Source organism: Vanacampus margaritifer, chromosome 6 (genome assembly GCF_051991255.1).
Source record: "Vanacampus margaritifer isolate UIUO_Vmar chromosome 6, RoL_Vmar_1.0, whole genome shotgun sequence".
Classification (NCBI taxonomy): Eukaryota; Metazoa; Chordata; class Actinopteri; order Syngnathiformes; family Syngnathidae; genus Vanacampus; species Vanacampus margaritifer.
In genome coordinates, this window is record NC_135437.1 from 13,697,679 (window position 1) to 13,721,435 (window position 23,757).

At 40.6% G+C, this 23,757-nt stretch overlaps 1 protein-coding gene across 1 annotated transcript in view; it reads left to right on the plus strand.

Moving 5' to 3' along the window:
• The first annotated feature begins 526 nt into the window (after positions 1 to 526).
• Positions 527 to 23,757, plus strand: part of nell2a (neural EGFL like 2a) — a 106,592-nt gene continuing 83,361 nt past the window's right edge. Inside the window, exons 1-6 of the mRNA XM_077567640.1 lie at positions 527 to 930; positions 1,080 to 1,208; positions 16,114 to 16,264; positions 18,868 to 19,041; positions 20,726 to 20,822; positions 23,573 to 23,645. Coding sequence (XP_077423766.1) covers positions 879 to 930; positions 1,080 to 1,208; positions 16,114 to 16,264; positions 18,868 to 19,041; positions 20,726 to 20,822; positions 23,573 to 23,645 — 676 coding nt within the window. The 5' untranslated portion in view covers positions 527 to 878. The remainder of the gene's footprint in view (positions 931 to 1,079; positions 1,209 to 16,113; positions 16,265 to 18,867; positions 19,042 to 20,725; positions 20,823 to 23,572; positions 23,646 to 23,757) is intronic.

A 23,757-nucleotide genomic window follows, 5' to 3' on the forward strand; every position in this document is an offset into this window, starting at 1 on the left:
TAGCGGAGAGATTCAGGCATCTTGTCATGCCTCAGTCACGGCTCTGTTTTAAGCTAACTTTAAACTAGAGCAAGTGTTAACCAACATGGTAGTTTGGGGCAACTTGTCTCAATCATTTTTATTTATTTTTGTCTCATATGCAAAGAAGAATTTACCGGTGGCAACATGTCACATGTTCACTCCCTCTATTTGATGGCTTATAACTGCACTGACACAAAGTATGAAAATTACCTGAATACAAGAAATATACCTAAGACGTTGGTCTTTCATCTGGTTTACATTTTGTTTATATATGATGTATTGATTCCAAGAAATATATAAAAGTATCAAAAGTGATACAACTAGCCCCGGTTTCCCTATATGGGTCCATGGTATTCCAACCTTGCGGTACCGTGTCAAGCTTGCTTGAGTTTTATATTGTCCCACCACAAGGAGGCGCAGTTCCCCCACTCTCCTCCTCGTCTTCCTACCAGGACAGGGGGAGTTCTGCCTCCCTCCCTCCCTCCCTCTCCGCTCTCCCCTCCACCCTGGGCGGCAGCAGCTCCCTTCCTTCCTCCCGAGCCGCGGCAGGACCGTCTGTTGAGCTGGTGAAGGCGGCGTCACGGTTCCCTTTGTGCTTCCTCCGCGCATCCACCTGTGCCCGCGGACGGCGCTCATGGAGCACATCCACACGCCCTCCATGGAGTCATAATAACAACACTGGACTTCCATCTTTGCTGTTTTGTGTGTGTATGTTAACGCCTCTTCATCGCCGGGGATGTAAAGTTTGGATAATGCCCTCGCTCAGCATCCTGGATTGCTAATATTCTCAGCATCGAACTATCTGTCAGAAGTGGACAAAATATGGACTAATTTTTGTTTTCAAACACACGTTCACCATGGGATTGTTACAGCTATTTCTGGTTGTCTGCATATTCTGCGCTTGCTCAGGTAAGGACATTTGCCATCGCTGATCCATCCATGTTGCCTTCCATAATTAATTCATATGTTGTTTTTATGCGTTTGACAAGCAAGACCTCTCAGAATCACGACATCCACAACCAGCATTAACAATCAACGTTTATATTTCTGCAAATTAGTGCAAGGTTTTGGGGTCGACCCAGCTCTGCGCATCAGCGTGTTGGACGAACTCATGCCCGGAGATGGATTTGATGGAGTTACTCAGGTCCAAGGCTTCCATAGAGAATCAAGAGCGTTCCACTTTCAAGGTATGGCAACTCCACAAACTGCTTTTTCAATCATTTAGCCTTTCTTCACTTTGTCCTGCTGTCACGCCCCAGTAAGCGGATTGTTTGAGGGTGAGGAATGTGCATTCACCCCCAAGTAGAAGTCACCCACTGGTGGGAGATGCTGTGCAGTGTGTGTGGTCTGAACAGTTGGTGAAAAATGTGTGCTGGTTGTCTAACACTTGTTTACGTTTTACAAGTCAATGAAAGGAGTTGTCAAGTCAGACAACAAATACATTCCAAATATTCTGAGAAGGTGGACCTCCACCATTATACCTAATTTACCAGATTGGATTTAATGGAGGCTGTGCTCACAACTTCTTTGGCAGATTTAAAAACAAAACAAAAAAAAAACCATGTGTTTGCTTCAAAATATTCTGAGCCACTCCAGATGTAGTTAAAAAAAACATACAGCTGAGAGAATTACATGTCGTGTCTTTCAAATAACATTATAACTTTGCCTTTGCTAGCTTAATGCTAACACACAATGCTAAACGTCATAGATGGGCTAACACTACTAGCATCAATGTGGCAGTAGTTGTAACTGTAAGCATAATAAAGCAGTACTGAGTCAGTCGTGAAACTCTTCTTTATGTATGGTTGTATGTCTGCATTGTACTGCCCCCATGTGGCCAGGGCGTGCACACCAGAAGGAATGTGGGATTGGAACAAATTACTTGAATTTCCATTCATTTCAATGGGTAAAGATGATTTGAGAATAGATACAATCATAGTCTCGGAACGAATGAATCTTGTAAGTCAAGGCACCTTTGTACTTGACATTCTAGTGCTGATTAATTGTAAATTTGGTCAACTTTCCACTTTTCCTTTGGCTCCATCAGTCCTCATTAGGATCGCAGGTGAGCTGCAAAATGCTTCACAACAAACACCATGTGATCATCTTTCTCTTATCTCATTGTTGGTGAGAATGTAAAGAGGAAGAAGGTTTGGTTTTTAGATGAACAACACTGAAAAAAAATCTATACAGTTAGTTCTAATCTAAAATTGACATGCTGGTTTCAAAATTGCAGTCAGTTATTTTTTCCTAGCATGTCAAGTTTTTGCTCCACAGGTTACCCTGCAGATAAGCAACATTTCACTAATTAGCTGTAGTAAGACTGTAGTAAGAAAATGAAGACGGCCTATTTTTGTAGACTGGTGCACCTGCGCTCGGCATAAAAACTGGGCAAATCTAGTGTAACATGTTTCATAGCATGTTGGTTTTAGAGCGCAATATCTGATTGACATTTCTGTCTAACTCCAAAGGCTAAATAAAGACTGAGATTTGGACGGTCGGTTTTGAGGACAAAACCTTTTTGTTTTATTTTGTATTTTTTTGGTCAGTTGTTCTGCAGTTGGACACATTTTGTTGTGTAGCTCCGGTATGAGCCCAGGATACATGGATGAGTTTGCTGAGGATTCAAATGCAAATGGCCGACGTTGGTGGATGTTTATGCTCTTCTTCATTATGACGTCATCACTGTGTACATTGAATTGTGATATCACTAGAAGGCCAGCATCATCCAGCACTAAAAATCCAGGTTGATAAAAAAAAAAATGTTGACAGAATGCACAGAGCAGCTCAGATGAAAATCTCCTCTATGAGAGCATTTGGAGATCCATCATGAGAAAGACAAAGCTCTCTGTCAAAAAAGTAGCAACAAAAAGAAGAACGTGCATTTTTTTTCTCCAGTTTTCACAGCCATGCCGGCGTTCACTAGAAAGACGTCTTCAAGTGCGAATGTTGTTTCGGGACAGTCATTTCATTTTTTATCTGCCGTCTCCCTCCGTCCCGGCTGCTATCTTCTAATCTGCAGCCGCCGAGCAAGCGAGCCGTCTGTGTGAAGACGGCCTGTTTGATGTCCTCTTTGGAGACCGAAAACAGTCATCACGAGTGTTCTATCCATGCAGGTAGCAAGGGAAGTGGTGGGGGGGGGGTGTTTGGTCCTTGGGCTGGATACCCAAAAAGAAATCTCTTATGACACTTTGAAATAATTCTCATTTATTCTCATTTTCTATGCATGTCCTCGTCCTAACTCAGCTCACACCCAGACATGAGAAGGTGGCGTTTTATTTATAGCAGACATTCGGGATGTCTGCGTTTAGTTTAATGGAGCGGGGTGAGGGGGAGGCCTGCGTTTGTGCTTGTGATGGAAATAGACACGCCGAGCGAGCGAGCGAGCGGGACGGGACGTGAAGGTGGAAGAAAGCAGGAGAGAAAGGGATTGGGAGGAAGCGGCGTCTGGCAGCTGTGCTGATTCAACATGTATGGATGTTGGAGACGGGCGGGCGGGCTGGTGGCCGGCAACCGGCAGACAGGCCCGCGGTGACATTCCCGCGCTCATTAGATTGCGACCAGAACATTTCCATGGCTGTGTGCTGTGACGCCTGCCTGCTGCCTGCCCGGAGGGAAGGCTGATGTCCTGACTGGAGGAAAACAGAGGATATCAAGTACAATATAGGGGTGTCTATTTACTCAAATGCAGAGAGTATTAGAGTACCTGGTGTCTGCTAGGGTCTACTAGTGTTATTGCAGGTGTGAGGGGTGCTCGGGTATTCAAATTGAGTTTCATTCCATTCATGTGGATGAAGCACCTGCCATTTAATTAAGTCACAGCATTTAGTAGAGCTGACTAAAAAGATTTAATACAATTCAAGAGGCTATCTGGCGTTTATTTGAGGTAAGGTGTTAATTATGAAGGTGGCATACAGTTGGCTTTCAATTTGAGTTTTATTTTGCCTTAATGGATGATGTACCCAGTAATTGTTTGGGGTTTATTAGAGCTAACAAGATTTAATAACATTACGCAATTCAAGAGAATATCTGGTGTTTATTTGAGGTAAGGTGTTAATTATGAAGGTGGCATACAGTTGGCTTTCAATTTGAGTATATTTCGTTTATATGGATGAAGTACCCTGAAATTGTTTGGGGTTTATTAGGACTGACAAATAAGATTTACTTACACAATTCGAGAGGCTATGCGGTGTTTATCTGAGGTAAGGCGTTCATATGGATGATGTACCCAGTAATATTTTGGGGTTTAATAGAGCTAACAAGTTTTAATACCATTACGCAATTCAAGAGGCTATCTGGTGTTTATTTGAGGTAAGGTTTTTTATTTTTCATTTATTTTTTATTTTTTTTAGAGCTGATTTATTAAACTTACTCAATTCAATTCGATAGGCTATCTGGTGTTTATTTGAGGTAAGGTTTTTTATTTATTTTTTTTTTTAATTTTTTTTTAGAGCTGATTTATTAAACTTACTCAATTCAATTCGATAGGCTATGTGGTGTTTATCTGAGGTAAGACATTTATTTAGAAGATGGCATACAGTCGATTTTCATTTTTTGTTTCATTACATTCATATCAATTACATACCCAGAAATTGTTTTGTTTATTAGAGAGCTGACGAACAAGATTTAAAAACCTTACTCAATTTGAAAGGCTATGTGGTGTTTATCTGAGGTAAGGCGTTAATTATGAAGGTACAGTTGGCTTTCAATTTGAGTTTCATTCCACTGAAAGTACCCAGAAATTGACTGGGGTTTAGTAGAGCTAACTAACATAATCCAATGCCTTTATTCAATGAGTTTGAGAGTATCAGGTTCTTATTTGGAGTAATGTCTTTACTAAGGTGGGAGGGGATCAATTTTATTATCGTTAATCAAAACTAACTACTGTAAGTCATTAAAATTGAAAATCCTTTTCATTAACAAAATAAACTAAAAATGAAATTGAAAGCTGCATAAACATAATGGTGGCCATGCAAAATACTGACACCTTGGGCATTTTCACTTAGGGGTATACACACTTTTGTTGCCATGGGTTTAGCTATTAGCGGCTGTATTTGTAGTTATTTTGCGGCAATGATACATTACACCATTATATAAACTGTACACTGTCATTTCTTCAGTGTTGTCCCGAGAAAAGACATAATTATATAATTATGGGCTAGAGCTTAGCATTTTGCTTTAGCATCTGTAAGGGAAATGCATTGAGCAAGAGTAAGGGGGTGGGGTGTAAGGGATGGGGGGAGGGTTGGCAGTTGTTGAACACACCCCTGCTGATGCTTTTTCAAGTAGCTGTCAGGGCAACAGTGCAGAGCTGGACCTCGGGGATGGGCGTCTTGGAGAAAGCCCTCAGGCTACACAAACCGCCTCCCCCGCCCTCACCCCAGCGCTAGGCGATACAAAATTATCCCAACATTAGCACTCCTCCTCCACGTGCCATCTCATATCGGGGAAAAAAAAAAAAAAACACAGGAGCCACACCCAGCACAGCCTCCCCTCCCCCCGCGGTCCACATTTTTATTAACTGTGCAACTGTGCTTCAAACCCGTCCAAGGTGCAAACATCACAAGAGCATCCTTTCTGCTGTCGTCAAGGCTCCTCTGTAGTTGCATCTCCAGGTGTGTGCGTGTGTGAGCACGCGCGTGTGTCCCTGACGGCATTCACTCTGAAGTGCTGCAGAAGGCTAGAGACAAATTTATAATAAAGAGAGCCCAGTGTGTGTGTTTTGCAAACCCTCCATTCTTCCACTCCTACGAGGAAGACAAAAAATGTGTTTGGAAAAGATAATTTGATAGGAATGTTGCGGCTAGTTTTTTTCTTCTTTTAGCTAAATTCTATAGTAAGTTATAGTGAAAGCTTTTAAAACAGTGTGTGATGTCCTCTGTCTAGCAGCATGTCCACATTGACACTCTCCTAATGCTTTTTAATTGTTTTGGAACGGAGCCACAGCCAAAATAGAGCACTTTGTAGTCATTTTCTTTCGCCTTGTTTCAATATATTTTGTTGTCTGCCTTGCTAAATTCCCAAATGTCAACACAGCTAATCTAAAAAAAAAACACACACAAAAAAAACAAATGAATTCCCTTCAATTTGCTCCATTTTTTTTTCTTACTAGGAGCTGCTGTCGGCCACAGCTCACACTCACGCGCAAACTCATTAATGACACCCCACCAGGCCAAGCCTCTTAAAGTAATTGTTTCTGTGTTCAAATATTTTAGTTTTGAAATGTTTATCGGTATTTATAGTGTGTGGTAGGGTTTTTTGTAGGGCTCTTTTAGAGGTGCAAAAAACCCTTAATCGACTACTAATCAATTATCAAATTAATCAACAACTATTTTGATAATCGGTTTAAGACTCTTTTTTTTTTTTAACTTTGAACTTTTAAAAGTTCAGCCTCTAAACAGTAAATATTCTCTGATTACTTAAATCCTCCATGAAATCAGACTGACTGTCTTTGTAAATAATCAAATTAAGAAACATCTGCTTTTATTTTGGAAAACGACCATTTTTTTTTTTACTACTGAATCATAACCAATATGTGTTGGTGCATTTTTTGCACTTTCAATTTGAAGTGCTGTTTTTTTGTAACAAAGGGATGGAAATTAATTAATGAATGACTTTTGAATCCAATTGCTCTATTTATAATCAGATTAATCAATTATTAAAATAATTGTTAGTTGTAGCCTTAGTCTGTTCATATGACTAACTAACTAGACTAACTATAGCGTGTGGGTCTGGAACGCATCTCCGTTGATGTATACTGTACAAGTATATGGGCAGATCTGATTGGCTACTTTGCACTTTATGCAAAATCGATGATTGTTTGAATTGTCATAATTGCCCGAGCGATTAATGTCATTGATCCGATCCGCAAAATATGACATTACAGCAAAAACAATCTTGTTCACTCAAGGGTATTTTTTTTCTCCCAAATTAGATTTTTTTTCTCAAATTTTTCCCCAATATTTTCCAATATTATTATTATTTTTTGCAATTCTTGGGCCATGCCAATCCAAATCCCTTAGTGGGGTTCAACTATACAGTAACTAAACAAGTTGTTTAAAAAGATTGGTCCAACTTCTGATCGGATCAGTGATCTTTAGCAATGTGTAAAAAAAAAATCTTTTAATTTTTTTATTATTATTATTATTTTTTTTACTTGCTGATCGGTGATTGGCTCCAAAATCCTCATTGTTTACAGCCTAAATTATACACAGTTTGCAGTGGCTCTGCTCTGTACGGCAGCAATTCATTCTTACTTGAGGGTTGCTGGTTCAAATCCTATTCTCTAGTCACCGCTGCCCCCTTGGCTCTTTGCTTGGCTGCTCCACAAAAGTTATCCAAGCTTTCCAAACTGCTAACTGACCTTATGCCCACCACCCCGAGGTCAAAGTCTGTTTAGCCGGCCGCCCTGCGTGGCGAGCCTAATCATGCATTCCGGTGACCGCTGTGCGGCGGCATTATTTCCGTCCTCCCGGGGCAGTCGTGCAGCTAGGCCGGCCGGCGCCGCGTTGAGCTTTGCGTGTGATGCGTGTGTGAATGTCAAGCAAGGCGGTCATTGATGAGGAAGGCGACGGCGAGGATTGAGGAGGAATTGCTGGCCAAAGCAATCCTGGAGGTGCCCTTGGCTGTGTTTAGTGTTTGTTCCAGGAGAGTGGAGGCACGGCGGGGCAAGTCGGCCCGTCAAATGCAGATTGGCTGGGAGTGTGTGCGTGCTTATATCTCGGCGTGGCCTCCTTCCAGTAGGAGCTCTGGGCTAGCCCCAATCTCTGCCCACACCTGCATGCGGGTTGACGCAAATGAAGGGTTCGGAGCTTGCTGCGGGTGAAGTAGTTGATCATTACTCTATAATCCCTCTGGAGAGATGTTCTCTCGCCAAACCCTCCTACTCACATCCTCGTCTTTCGCTCGGGCTGACACATAAAATATGTTGTTGGAAATAAACGCTGTTATTTTTAGACCGGATGGCATTACACAATAAAGACTCATCATTGTAATGCGTTTTCCGCTGCCGCTTGGATCCTTGTGTTTTCCCTGACCCCTCTTGGCCTCTTTAAGTGCATCTTGCGGCTTGCTGACGTGAAATGGATGCAATGCGCACTGCACAAGTGAAGGCTTCGAAATAGTGGCAACTATAAAGTCGCTCTTTAAAATTGACGGTGATCAACAGGACTGCGCAGAAGTCCTCAGTCACCATTAAAACTTTACTTTCAGTAAAGTACAATCAACCCCCGCCAGTTTCGGATTCACCAATTTAATTTATACTGTGTTTACAATTATTTAAATAAAATATATATTTTTAATGTTATATACAACATATAAATATATATAAAATAAATCTAAAATCTAAATATGTATAACAGAAAAATTGGTACTGCATTAAATCCTAAACCGAATCGAAAATTACTCAAATCGTGATTTGAATCGAATCAAATCTGGTCTTAATCGACATCCAGCCCTATTTATTAATATTATTTTATACATATCATACATCATCGTACATAGGGATGTAACAATATCCAAACATTACGATACGATAATTATCACGATATTTGTGTGTGTGTGTGTGTGTGTGGTATGCTACTGTGTAAAAACGAACAATATTGCATAATAAATAAATCAATTCATAAACTTACATTTAATTTTAAAAAGTTTATATTGGAGAAAAAAAGCGTTTTTGTACTCTTGTGCTCCTATTGGCTCAGTGGCACAAAGTTTCGTGGTCTATGTAGTTCACACTGTGAAATGTAACGTTTTTCTTGATGGAAATCTTGAAAAATATTTGGTAGTATGACTATAACCGCTGCAGTGGGCAGGCCAAATCCTTCCTAATTAAAATTAAAGTGCACTAATAAACTAACCACCGGAGGGTGCTAGAACTGCACAAATGGAATACAACCTTACCGTCTTAACAGATGTGCTGCTTTTAATATTGTGACACGATGACGACGATATTGCAGTAATTTAATATCGCATTATTGTCGTTATGGTTACATCCCTAATCGAATGTCTTATTATCGGATTTTGGTATGCCCACTTGCTGCTGTGAATTCCGTATAAAAGTTGGATTATTTGCAATTTGACAGGCTTTTTACGATGTGTGATAGAAAGCAAATGTCTCTCATGGCCAGCGCCAAGTCTGAAACATTAACAATAACAAAAAAACTCGGTGTGCTTGTTAGCAGGCTACGTCCTGGTCTGTTATCCTCTCTATCCCAAACTAACTTTTGTATGGAATGACAATTACCTTCATCTGGTTACCAGATGCCATTGAACAGAAATGAAAGTTTGTGTTGCCCGTTTGTAACAAAAAAAAGCTTCTTCTTGGGGGAAAAAAAATGCTACGCGGGATTCTCTTCTCCTCTCTTTAGTACAAAGCTCCTGTGCTGTAAATAGCGGTAGAGGCGGAAAGCATGTGTGAGAACGGGATTGCTGCAAATCCCAGTGTATCTGGACTCTCAAGCTGTGCTGCGGGGCAGGCACCTGTTCTAAATGCAAAATGTGCGAGCTTGTGTCTGGCGCGGTGTTGCCAATGCGCTTCTGTGAGGATGCGGTGATGGTAGGACGAAAATAAGACCACGTCGGATAGTGTGAGATTAGAAGAGTAGCAGAGGGATGGAAATTGCTTCCTGAGTGTAACCATTAAAGCACTTTGAAGACGTACGATTAGGTCGGATATCAAAGTCTCTCCCGCTTAGAGTGCGCCTGAGACTATGGGTTAGCTGGTAGAAGCTTGTCTATGGTGACCAGATTTTCAAAATTTCAAATATGCACTTTTGTTGCGAGTGGGAGATTATTAGTTTAGCTAAAGCTAAATGCTGTCTTGGTTGGTTGTCAGTTCAACAGCGCTAAACAACCAAATGCACTCACCAATATCCAAACTTTTTTTGCACGGTCCTGGCAGCTATTGGAAGCTGGCTGTGCCGTTCAACTTGGCGCCGGTCCCGCACTGGAAACATGCCGCCAGAAAAGCTCAGCTTGTGTTGACACATACCGCAGGAAGTCCATATTTGGGCATAAGGGGCAGGATCTAAACAGGACTTGTTCGCAACCACCGGAGTATGACGTCATAGGAAATGTGCCCATATTTGGGTACAAAGGGTGGGACCGGAAGTAACATCATCCTTTGGCAAAATGCCAAAAGAGGTGGGAGGGGGCGGGACTTAGACAAAGACTTAGACTTAGTGCAAATATATACATTTCAACAACTCAAACGTTGTATTAACTCATTCACTTCCACCAATTTTCGCTGAAGCAAACCCCTGGATTTTGACTGATTTTGCAAGGCCCACAGAATATTGTGTTCTATTGCTATAAAAACATGAAACCTACCAAAAGAAAGATTAGAGTCTCTTCTTTCATTTGGACAAAAGTATGTTTTTATCTGTTTCCTTTTTGCAGCATTTAGCATTAGAATATAGCTAAGTTTAATCATTATTCACAAATCTGTTTAAAACACTGGGGAAATGAGCTTGTTGCAACATGGCCCTGGTTGATCTCTTATACTCTGCTACAACCTGCTGGCTGTTTTTATAATTACTTCCATTGCTTTAAGGTTTCTCATCAGTTCAGAGACCGCATCAAAGCCTTCTGTATGCTCTAGCATAAAAAACGTAAAAAAAAATTTTTTGAGACCAAGGTAATATTTCAAATAGAATGTATTTATACGTTTTTGGAAGCAAATGAGTTAATAATCTTTTGTTTTTGTTTACGATTATGCCGATTTTGTAATTGTGGAGTGTAATGATTGAAATTTCGATTAAATGCACAGACCTAATAATTCCGTAATATTGGGACAATATAATGGGGTTGGAGAAATCCGCTGAGATGTGGAACCCAAGGCTCAAAAACGGGACTGTGCCAGTCAAATCAGGATGCTTGCCGCAATAGCCTGTACTGTAAACAAAACACATTTTAATCGTACTGGAAATCCACGCGGTGATATTGCTCCACAGGAGGGTTGTAAAGAGCAGGTGGCTGCTCCGTTTAAGCTCCTGCCAATAGATAAACAATCCTGTCCTCAGTAGTATACATAAAGACGGATGAGGCTCCTCTTCATCATTCCTTGTCAGGCCTGCGAAATGATTTTGAGATTGGATCACTGAAGAGGAGCCAAAACCCAATCACAAAAGGTCATTTATGTAGAACAGCACATCCTCCCATCCGTTTTCTGTCCCGCTTGTCTCGTTCATGGTCAAAGGCCTGGCTGACTCGGAGAAAGGCAAACCGCATCCTGGACTGGTCGCCAGTCCATCACAGGACAACAGAGATGAGCTCATTGATTGGGATGAGCTTTGTGAACCACCGCATTAAATTACCAATTACGTCCTTTGACGATCATCCATTAACTTATGATTCTGGGCATGTTGCCCGGATACAGCTGCGCGGGTTCAATGACTTCCCCTTTCATGTATTTCTTTATGAGTGTGTTGTCATCCATTCCTTCGTTTCACTCTCATCACTCCAACCCAATGAAAAATGTCTCCACCCGTTGACCCCGTTCAGTCCCTTTTGAGGACCCCCCCCTTCCCCCCTGCTTCATTCTCAACCTGCTGATGAGAGTCATCCGCTCATAGATCAAAGGCTCGTGGCTGCCAAGCTGGGGCGCCGCCCAATATGTGCGGTTGCCCCCCAGCCCCCTCACCCGTCTCCTCCCCACTTGCCTCATCAACCTTCACACCGCGCGGACCCGCCCTGACACCTGCTCCCGCTGCGCTTGTTCCTCTAATGTCAGCGCAGTCGAGGTTTGCTAACCACTCGGTTTGGTGACACGCTAAACCGACCATATTGTCTCACTTGATCCGACCGTCCCGTGCGGCTCGGAAAGCGTTTTAAAGCATTGAAGCGCGGGCTGGGCTCGAGATATCGACAGAAAGTATTTGTCATCAATTTTCCAGATTAGCGCGAATAGCGGTCATTTGCATTTAGCTTTTAAGCGGGATCTGTTGACGCAGCAGATTATTGCCAGGCCAAACTCCTGTTGCAGTAACTGGACCATCTGTCCTATCTTAGCCAATGACACTGGAATGACACTGCGCTGGAAATATGAATACATAAAACGGTGGCCCAGAAGTAAAGTTCGTTATCTCTGGGCTAATCAGTTGATGGGCTGTAAACTTGTTCCTCCTTGTAAGGTTTCTTTTTACATCAGAAAATGTACACAGTAAATTTGACTCTATTTAGAGTGGGACCAAATAGACTCAGTTTTATAACAATATTTACACTTGGAAGAGATAATGAATTGAAAAAAACTATCAAAAAACTGAATAAATAAAAGTCACTCAAGGGTTGAGGAACAAACTCACAACCTTCAGCTTGGAAGACAGCCAATCTACTTTCTTCAAGTCTTTATTTTACTTTCGTCCAAGTGTAAATATTAGCCTACTCTAAAATTGGGTCTATTTGGTCCCAGAATTTACTGTGTACTTAAACACTACCTGATTTGCTCATATTCTTAATGGATCGGATTGAGGTTGGATCGCTTTCTCACGGCAGCAAAATTGTGCGAGATGATCTTTTGGGATGAAGTGATTTGTTCTGCAACCAATTTCGGCACCGTCGTTTTCCTGGCTCCTGGATTTGATCGAGCTACTCACTAAAACGAAATGGGATATTAACCTATATCTAAAACCGCTTCACTGTAATGCTAACTAATTTGAATTAATTAATTTTTAATTGATTGAGATAGAATCGGTTTCCTTTTTAGAACCATAAATAATTAATCATCGTCCAAATTATTTTAACAAATATTTTCCCCATAATTCATGATAAAATATAATTTTAAAGGCCTAAATGTTTTTTTGTATTTATGTATATATTTTTTTCTATCTTGCTGTTTTCTTGAAATTTACTGTTCACAGAAATTTAAAAGGAATTTTCTACCTTTTCAAAAGAACTGATTTATTGCATTTTAAGACAATGTACAATATTTAGAATTTATATTTACAATTATTGAACTACAACTATGAAAATAGTATTTTCATTTTATTCTTGCTGATGGCCATTTTTGTGTGTAACATTGCAATGATTATAACAGGTTACTTTCATGAACAAAAATAAACTAAACATTTGAGTTTCTGCACAATCTAATTTGTGGAGTTTTTAATCTTGTCCTTGATATTTAAGAAGAATTGATGCCCATGAATATATGTAAATTAATTGATATTGGATTGAATCAAGGGGGGGGGGGGGGGGGATAAATGGAAATCGAATCAAATTGAACTGTTCATCAAAATCAAAATGAAATCGTATTCAGGGGGGGGGGATAAATGGAAATCGAATCAAATTGAACTGTTCATCAAAATCAAAATGAAATCGTATTCAGGAAATGAGTATCAATACCCAGCCCCACTCATGGCAATGATTGCCCCATTCATTGACGACACTGCTTTTTGTTGACAGAGACTCTGCACGCTTTGCTTTTTAGCCACATGTATAATAAAATATAAAGCATTATTGCGAAGAACTATGGTGTGTTGTGGGCCCAACTCTAACTAACAACCAGTGACGAAAACACAAGCCGTGCGGAGATTAAATTGCGTGTTGTCATTGTATGGGACATGACAAACGGCTTCTGGTATTTGTTGTGTTTCTGCTTCTTATCGAACTGGCGTCTTTCACCATCTGCAAATAAAGCTTCCACGCGAGCTTCCACGCGAGCTTCCTGGAGCGGCCAAGAGTGCCGTGCCGCGGCATCTTGCATGCATCTCGTGGCTGGAAGCGAAGCCGCTGATGTGATGGCTTCTGAGAAACGTCATCATTTATTGATGTCTCCATTAAAGTAGCATAGAAGTCGGAATAGATTTGGAGAAGCAGAACAGGATGCGCTGGTGGGAATTGCAGCCTGCGATCTCACTGTACTGAAAAGGACGAGCCGTCCGCACATGAACCACGACCCCTTTGACTTCTTCTTCTCCTCAACCACTTTGCCAATAACAATTTGTTTATTCACGCGCATCAAGTATTTACTCAAGCTATGACACTTAAAAAATATATATATATACCAATATATATTTTTTTGAAACCAGTTGGGGATTATTCACATTGATTTTCCATTTATGAATTCATATTCTTCCTCAGTCACAATCAAGAGCGTGTCAAATATTCATAGCTCGTGAAATCCTCACAGAAATGCCTTCGATGGCATATTTCCCTGAAAGACGTCGAGCCATTTCACATCAGCGGCAATATATTTGAGCAACGCTTTGTTACGTGTCATAAGCGATGAGATATTTTCCATAATTACGTTCTTCTTTTGGTTAAATAATGAATGAAGGGCATTAAGTTTGAATACAGTCGCAGCTGCAGAAAGTTTCTATTGCCATTTGACGCTGCCACACTTTCCGTGCGGAGTCACGCGAGATCATGTGACCGTTTGCATCATTGGACGAAAATAGTTGGATTGTCACAAAGCGCAATGAACAATCGGGCACGGTATTGTGTAAGAAAAATGCTTGTCATGAGGTGAAAATCGGACAAATAATGTGTGCTGTCAGCGCAGCATCAAATGATTTTTTATTAGATTTTTTAATGAAACCTTTTCTGGTAAGAGATGGGAAGTTTGAGTGACGGACTGTAGCGGTGTCATGAGTGTTTGGAAAGTCAACTAATTGGCAAAGGGAACTAATCAGTTGCAATGTTTTCTGTTTTTTTTGTGTGTATTGTTTAATAGCTCCTACTGGAGCAAGGATGGCAAACCAAGCAAAGGCAGAAACGAGTGTTTCATACATTTGGGAACAATCGTATCTACTTTTCTGCCTGACCTGTCAAAAGTCCAGTCCCGCTTCCTGGTTAATGTTTACACAGTAAACTGAAGTGCTGCTGAAATTTTGAAACGTTTTGTAACATCACAGTGCCTCGGTTCGAGAACAAAGTCCTCTTCAGGGTTGGGGAATCCGGGTCCAGAAAAGCTGCAACAGATTGGCAGGTGCAGAGACAAGCTCATTTACTTGCCAGTTGAGTGGAAGCACCTGTGGCTAAAGCTGAACTGTTGCAGGGTTTTTATTTTCTGGACCTGGATTCCCCAAACCTGGTCCTCTTGCCACGCTAAGCTGCACCATGGTCCCTGCACCCTCATCCATACAAAATGAATGGAGTTGACAACACTCTAAAAACAGTTGGGTCAAAAGTAACCCAATTATGAATCAAAAATGGACCGATCCACTTAATGGATCAATTTGACCCAATTTTCTGGGTTGTTAACTTGTTTTATACAAAATGACCTATTTTTTGACCCCAAAGTTCAAATCAAATCAAACTTTATTTATATAGTACATTTCATACATAAAAATGCAACTCAATGTGCTGAACAATTAAAACATCCATAGTACAATAAAAAAAAAATCCACTTGATGGGTCAATTTGACCCAATTTTCTAGGTTGTTTTATACCAAATGGCCCAAAGTTGGGTTAAATTAACCCAAGTAGAGAATCTGATCCAACTTTATGAATTGTTTTAAATGAGCCTTTAAATTAAACACAATTTTTTTGGGGGGTACAGAATCCAGAAAGTTGGCTCAAATTGACCCAAGTAGGTGATCTGATCCAATTAACTTTTTTTAAAAAATATAAAATTACCCACTTTCTGACTCAAAGTTGGGTCAAATTGACCCAAGTAAGGGATCGGTCTAATTTTGATTCATAATTGGGTTACTTTTGACCCAACTGTTTTTAGTCTCACCTCCAACATTTTTGTGTGTTTGTGGGTATGATCATGGGAATGTTGGATCGGTCCATTTTTGATCCACAGTTTTTAGAGTGTTGCTTCTGTTAAAGGGATTACACCACGGTATTTTAAGCCCTTCCATAGTTAACTATAGGCATATAATGATTAAATATTACCTTTGACACTATGGCGATGTCATTTTTAATGAAATATTAGGTGTTTTGCTGGTTAGTTTTCTAATACGGAAGTAAAATTGCAATCTGTTTACGTAACGGCGGTACATGTATTCCGTTACTCCCCAAGCCTGGCTGTTGTTAGAAAATAGAAAATGGATCCATGAATGTTTGCGTTATGATTTTAAAGCCTTGCGTATTTTCACTTTGCAGGGAACTTTAAACAAGATGTCATGTTGTTTTTGTTTTGTAACTTAGGTTCTTCCAGGGAAGTGAAAGCTGCCACTGAGGTCTCGGAGCAAATCGTCCGCAAGCTGAGAGGCAAGAACGAGTTCAGCGTGCTGGTGACCCTCAAACAAGAGCGCCTCAACTCGGGGGTCATCCTGTCCATTCACCAGTCGGAAAACAGGTTGCCATTCTCAATCTGTGTAAAAATGTTGTGCTGTTTATAGTAGTAACTTGTCAAATGGAATAGCGACAAAACCGCCGCTGACACAATGATGAGTCAGCACAATCACTTCTATATTGATTGAAGCTTTAATATCTTCATTTGCCAGTCCTTTTTCGATGTTTTACAAGGCAGGCGGGTAAACAGAACAAATCATCCTGTACGCTAATGTATTATTCACAGTCCATCAACGAGCCAAACAAGGAGCCCGTAATCGTGCACGGAAAACTGATGAGACCTTAACTGCAGTTAGTGGCCCGATGTTTCCTATTAGTTTGAACTAGCTGAGCCGTTGGATGATCACAACAGCCATCCGGCATGATGCCCTGAATGAACAGTTTGTACATTAAAGTCAGTCCTGAGAAGCAAGAGCTCGCCGGGATGTTAATGACCTTCTTCGCCACTGATTAGCCTTCCCGGGAAAATTTGCATGCAACGAAGCAGCACGGTTTCTTTCGAATGCGTGGCGGTGACTAATTTGGTTTCATTCGCGCATGCATGACCTCAGAAGAGTAAATCTATTAGATGAGGTCTGTAGATGAATCGACCCCATTTTTACACTTGCAAGCATGTCTCTTATTCCCTTGAATACTAAAGGCGGGTACATACATATCCATTTTTAACATCTTAACTGATTTTTAAAACGTGATGAGGAAAAAAAATCATCACGTGTGCTTAATATTCGTATAGATGTGCTCCAGATGACTAACAGAGCACACAACATTTCTAACCGCAGTCCCAAAGCTCCTCCCCCAAATAAGATGTCTGGCGCAGTACCAAGGCTGCCCTTTGAGAGGCAGCATTGGTGCCAGAAACTATTAAGGCTGCCTGAAAATACAAAGAAGAAGAAACACTTGCAGTACTAATGGTAGAAGAAGAAAAAAAAACGTAGTAGTAGTAGTAGTAGTAGTAGTAGTAGTAGTTGTAGTGGTGGTTGCTTTCTAATTGGCTAGTGTTCCATTTCCGGTTACAACCGCGGAGTGGCTCGTCCGGAATCGGTGTTGAAATATTGAGCAAGTTTAACTTCTGATCTTTCTCAGTTTCCCTGAAGGTGAGGATAGCCGAGTTGACGGCAAGTAACCAATATTGTTGCTGATATTTTTTTCCCCACCCAAATTTTGTTCATCCAATCACATTCAGATACCTTCATGCATAGATATAAATCACTAGATGTCTCATCCGCGCTGTAAGCCAGTGGGAAGAAACCTGAGCACAGGACGGCCATCTTGGGACTGGGCTGCTCGCTCACTCATAAGTAATACCATAACAGTCAATGGAGCGACTTTATAATAATAAAATAATATTACTCAACTCTCCAATTTTCATTTTTGTTGTTAGATATGACACAAGAGATGACATGAACAACTATTCTACGCCCCCCCCCCCCCAAAAAAAATGAATATTTTTTTTAATTCATCATAGCTACATTAACCAGGTTTGTAATAAACGAATTCGTTTTTAAATCCGTCAAGAATTCAGCAAGTTACGAGTATTTAAGTGAGTAAATCATCCAACTCACCGACTACTGCACAGCGAATCAGAACAGTCCCCTGTCCTAAGATGGCTGACCAACGGTCACGTTGCCGATTACGTCATGAGACATCTAATGTTTATATCTATGCCCTCATGGCCGGAACTTGTAAAACTAACACCAATTGGTGTAGTGTAATAACAAAAAAATATTTATAAGAAGAAGGAACACCTTCAAAAATGTAGCAAACAGTTGTGTCACATTGATTGTTGCAAGAGTTTTACAAGATTTGACTTTGTGAGACCAACAAAGTGTCTGTGGTTTGTGATTGGATGGGACAACTGGAAGGAGGAGTCTGTGAAAGACTAGTTGTTGGTGGCATTAACCCTTTATTTTCCCTATAAAGAAGTTTGTGATCGACCACCACTCATTTTTGTAACGCTACAGTATATTGTCTGTCATTTCACTGATACATATTAGAGAGTTTGCGGAATTCACTGAAAGCTAACGTGAGGATTTAGCCTGCCTGTCTGCTAGCGTTACTAGCCCTAGTTACTAGCGTTACTTGTGATTTTGTTATATCTAAGGACAGACTTGCATGTTTTGCTAGTGACCTTGCTACAGGTGTCATTTTGAAATATTTCCACATGTTTGAGGCGACGGCCGCTGCTAGTTGGCTGTTAGCTTCGGAAAGACATATGTGCTGTGTATGCCAAAACGTCTGTTAACTGTCATTGGTAGTGGTTAAGTTGACGTGTTTAACAACTTCCCACAAAACAAGACAATCGCTCAGGATAGTTATTTTTAGAGACATCTTATAATTGGGACTTTGCTGATTTTGAAACATGTCAAAGGCGGAGGTGATGAGCTGTCTTTATTGCCCCTCCTGACATAAATGCTCAAAACGTCGCATGAGAATAACGCTATTATTTTGATGAGGCTGCACTTAGCTACCGCCGTCGCGCTCCGCTTGACTATTGTTGTTGATTAAAATGTAAACGCTTGTCAATCAGCCTGGCGCTGAGCGTTGCCGAGAGAGAACGTGGAATTCAGACGCTTTGTTCTTCGGTGCAATTCTTTTCTCTCCTGCCAGGTTCCTCGAACTGGAGAGCAGCGGACAGCGCAGCGAAGTGCGCCTCCACTACCGCACCAAAGGCCTGCAGCCCCATACCGAGGTTTTCCCATACAGCCTGGCTGACGACCAGTGGCACAAAGTCTCCGTTGCCGTCAGCGCCTCTCATGTCATCCTGCACGTCGACTGTAACAGGTAACGACATTTTGCGTAAGAATGACTTAAGGGCAGCGGCACGGTGGATTAGTGTTTAGCACATTTGCCTTATTTTTCTAAGGGTAGGGGTTCAAATCTGTTCAGTAGTTTGTTTAATTGACTGCTAAATGCAGGGTAAAAAGGGGCTTTATTCCTGTCAAGGCAGCATAATCTGTCCCACAGTTCAGGGTTTGAATCTTGGATTTCGCCTTTCTGTGTGAAAACTGCAACAGAATTTTGGCAAATTAAAATGGCAAAATTCCTATGAAAACTGGGGCATCCGAAAACCGAGCTTCCACTGTATTTGTTATTGCATGAGCTCCATCTGAAGAGCTTTTGTATCGCGCTAGTTAAAGGGAAAGTCAACTTAAAAATATCTTGACAATAATACAGTATAGTATATGTGACCTCAATAGTCTAAATGTGACATTCTAATTAATATTACATTTAGGGAATATGAGTTATGCAGCAAAACCCAGTCGTTTTTATCCATCTCAAGGGGCGGCCATTTTGTCACTTACTGTCGACTTACAATGACATAACAGTTACTCACGGCTCAGGCAACGACCAATCACAGCTCACCTGTTTTCTGAAGCTGAGGAGGGATTGACTGTTACCTGAGACCTCAGCAACTGTGATGTCATTTTCACTTGACAGCAAGTGGCAAAATGGCCGCTTTCTGATATTGATGAAAACGGCTGGGTTTCTCTGCTTAACTCATATTCCACTAAGGCAATATTAACAATAGGCTAGAAAGGCTACATAGAACATAGTCAATCAAACCCAATCAAACCTTTTTATATAGCACCCTCCATACATTAAAATGCAACTCAAGGTGCTACACAATTAAAATATCCATAATACAATAAAAAGACCCACCCACCCCCAAAAAACAACAACAAAAAAACAAAACTCAAAACAAAACATGGTGGGGCACAGAGAAACCATGTGAGGAAAGGCACCCAAGATAAACTTGAGCTAAAATCTAAAAGACAACAAAAATAAAAAATAGTTAAAAGCTAAAAGAAAACAGAATAAAAGGCAAAAACAAAGCTAAAAGGAAACATGATAATAGGAACTTGGAATAAATAGAATAAATAAAATGGGTTAAAAATTGTTGTCTTGAGCCTCCTCTTATATTATTGTCAAGAATTTTTTGGGGGGTTGATTTCCTCTTTAAAACAAAGAAATCATTTGACTAGCCAAGATGTGTACTGGCCATAAGATGAGCTGCACTGTGTTTGTATACAGACTTGGCTTGTGCTCAGAGCTGGAAGCACTTCTTGTCTCTTATTTTATTTGCTGTGCGCGGGTTAGGATAGAAAATCGATGGATTGCTGATTCAAGAGCATTTTTGTTCATAAAAAGAGTTGGTGAATGTGGCCCAGTGGCGCTGTTGTTGCGTGATGGCCAAGCACGAGGAGTTTGTTGTGAGTCAGTCATGACGTCCCTCCAGGTTAGGCAGCACTCCCTCCCTGACCGCACGTTAGCTCACATCACATCACTTGGTGTTGAAGTGTTGCTATCTGAATAGCTCACACTTGCCGGCAAGTATTTTACTAACAGTCTGTAGGTCAGGGAACAATCTAATGCGGAGATATATCAGATCAAAGCTCATGGGAAATAACTTGGTAGAAAAAAAAATGGAAATCCCATAGCATGAATTCCACGATGTGTTTTATAGGATCTACGAGCGGGTGGTGGAGGCCCCCGACATGGACGTACCCGAGGACGCCTCCTTCTGGCTCGGACAGAGAAACTCCGCTCATGGATTCTTTAAGGTTAGCGCAGACGTGCAAACTCGGGATATCAATTTTGAAGTCTTTTTTTGGATGTGTTGTCTCACGCCGCCATAAAAGACTTATAATGTTGTGAAGCCCAAGTGCTCGTCTCCATCTTCTTTCATAAATCATCTCCACCTTGTTTTTTTTTTTATTGATGGTGGTGCAGCTGGATTTAATTGTGAGCGTTTCTCAAGGCTTAGCCATTTTTAATTTGACTGTTGCCCTGCCTGCCATCAGCATTGTTTGTTTCCTTTTCCTTTAGAATTGAGCTCAACCCAATGCAATTACCTCAGCAAACCTCCACAATGCTGATTCGGGAGAAATCGTTGAATAGCCTCTGGACTGCGCTCATTAGGCTTGTACTATAGTATTTTTTATCAATCAGCCGGCCTCCCGGATTGGACCGCACGCTGAAGACAAGGCTGAATGTTTGCTCACATTTCCCGGGCGCAGACCTCTGTCTGCTTTCATGACCTTAAGCAGCAGTTTCTCGCTCGACCGAAACTCAATTCAATGAACTCTGCAGGAGACTAACGATTAGCCAATCAGCACCGCAGGCACAACAACTAGCAATGTCGAAGCTTATGGAGCTGTGAGTCTTGTCAACATTGTAGTTTGTTTTACGCCTCGCCGGTGCACTTTTGCAGTTTAAAAAAACACACACACACAAAACAGTGAGCTGTAAAAGAGATTAAAAGTAGACGCTTTACTTCTTCCGTGATTGATGAGAGAAAAATGAATCCGGAGAATCGAGGGAACAGTCAGATTTAAGATGGAAACAGAGCGGAACGCGCTGACAGATCTGACTGGAATAATGTCGCAGCTTATCGTCAATGTACTGTATACCTATTTTAATCTCTCTGACAGTGACTGTCTGTACATTTGACAAGTTTTCCTCATGTTTTGGAGATTTGCAGATTCTTTTTTTTTTTTTATATTGTACGACACCACCTCACTTATAATGTCTATTAGCAGCATAAATACTAAGGGTTGCTTATAATTAATTCAATTAATTGTGTGGAAATAATCATAGGTAGGTAAAGTATCCAAAATGTGTACTCAAGTAAGAATACTACTACTTTAGGATAATATAAATCAGTAGTCCTCCACATAATGACTTGAGTTAGATTAAAGGCAAGGCAGTTTTATTTACGACACGTATATAGCACATCTCATACGCAAGGTAACTCAATGTGCTTCACACAAGCAACGAAACAACACCCACAAGTATCAACAAACACAGCAGTTAATGACATTCAGAAGCGAAACAGAAAAACAATGAATCTTACAAACATAAAGAACGTACATCAGAAAACCTTACAAGTATTTAAAAGTAAAGCAAAGACATAAGTGTGGGGTTCTAAAATAACTAAAAAGAATGATTTCAAAATGTAGCTTAACCAAGTAATAAAAGCAAACATGGTGAAGCAGCATCCATCTGTTATGCTGCACACAAATGGAATAATCAAGTGTGAACGTTTTTAAATTCAGGTTAAAAAAAAATAATTTGTCGTCATGCTTATGATTGAGCTTTTTTCTAACTTTTTTTTTTTATTTGTTTTTCTAATCTTTTTCTCGCATTGAATATTTTTTTAGGTATTTTTTCTTTTATTTCTGTACTTCACTTTTAAATGTCGTTAGTCATTTTTCTTTTTAAATCATAGCAAAACATGAAATATGACCGCCCAATTTCAAATCCTGCCCAAAAATGTCACTTAAAACTAAAACAAATGACGTCTTTATAAAATAAATGAAGTCAAATGCATCCACGAGAAATGGTCTTAAATGACATTTTGAACTGAAACAGCGTTCAGAGATGACATAGAAGACCACAATGTGTTTTGTCAAGTTCGAAATTCTTGTAGGCTGAAATGTCATCATTTTGAGGGTGCAGCGTTCCAAGTTAGGTACGGCAAGTAGCGACGTGATGTAACAGAAGCCTGGCTAATTGTGAGTGTGCATTCATGTGCTGTTTACTGAATTGTTGGACGAAAGAAAACTTGGAGGTCACCCATAAAATATCTTCATGTGTCTCTTTAGCCTTGATGGGCTCGCCGGGAAGCAATTAGCTACTTTTTAAAGCACACTCCTTAATTAATAAACAGTACATGCATACAAACATAACTTGACTTCTTAGCTGAAAATACTAGTTAATTATTAACATCATACTGCTGTGAAGGCCCTTTTGGAAATGCTGTTTATTATTATTCTCACAAGCTAATCGGCTTTTGGGTGCTCTGAACCCTCCCATGAATGCGCTTTTTCTCAATTGGTCGATTTACTTTCATTTGAAATTTGAAGTTTCAAAATGATTTGTACATGATGACATATGCGAACTGTGGATGCCATTAAACCTCGATTCCAGTGTGAATTAATTGGGCAAAAAAATTCTAATGAGTGACACCCTAATGAGGACCAGCGCCATAGAAAATAGATAGATGGACGGTTACCATGGAGACAGGCTATCATTGCTCCTGTGTGTGCAAACATATATTTTCAGGGTTTGGACGGAGGCTGGACAGCAATCAATAGAATCAAAGTGGAGAAATAGAATTTGCAACCATAGTGGCCACCACTTAACCTCCTGCCGGGGAGATGATTATTCCTAGGAGGCGGTATTATTACCATCTCGCGCTGCCGAGTGGGGAAAACACATTTCTCTTATTGCTATCACTTTTACTTCACTGGGCTCACTTTTTACATTCTGTGTGGCGTGTGTGTGTGTGTGTGTGTGTGTGTGTTTTCAGGGGGTGATGCAGGATGTTGAAATTGTGGTAATGCCACAAGGATATATCTCCCAGTGTCCAGACCTGAATAGAAGTGAGTGCTCCATAGGGCCTTATCAATCACTTTAAATGAATTCACAGATACGTAGTATGCATTGTATCTCACACACTGCTGCACGTTATAAATCGAATTTGGACAGGAATAA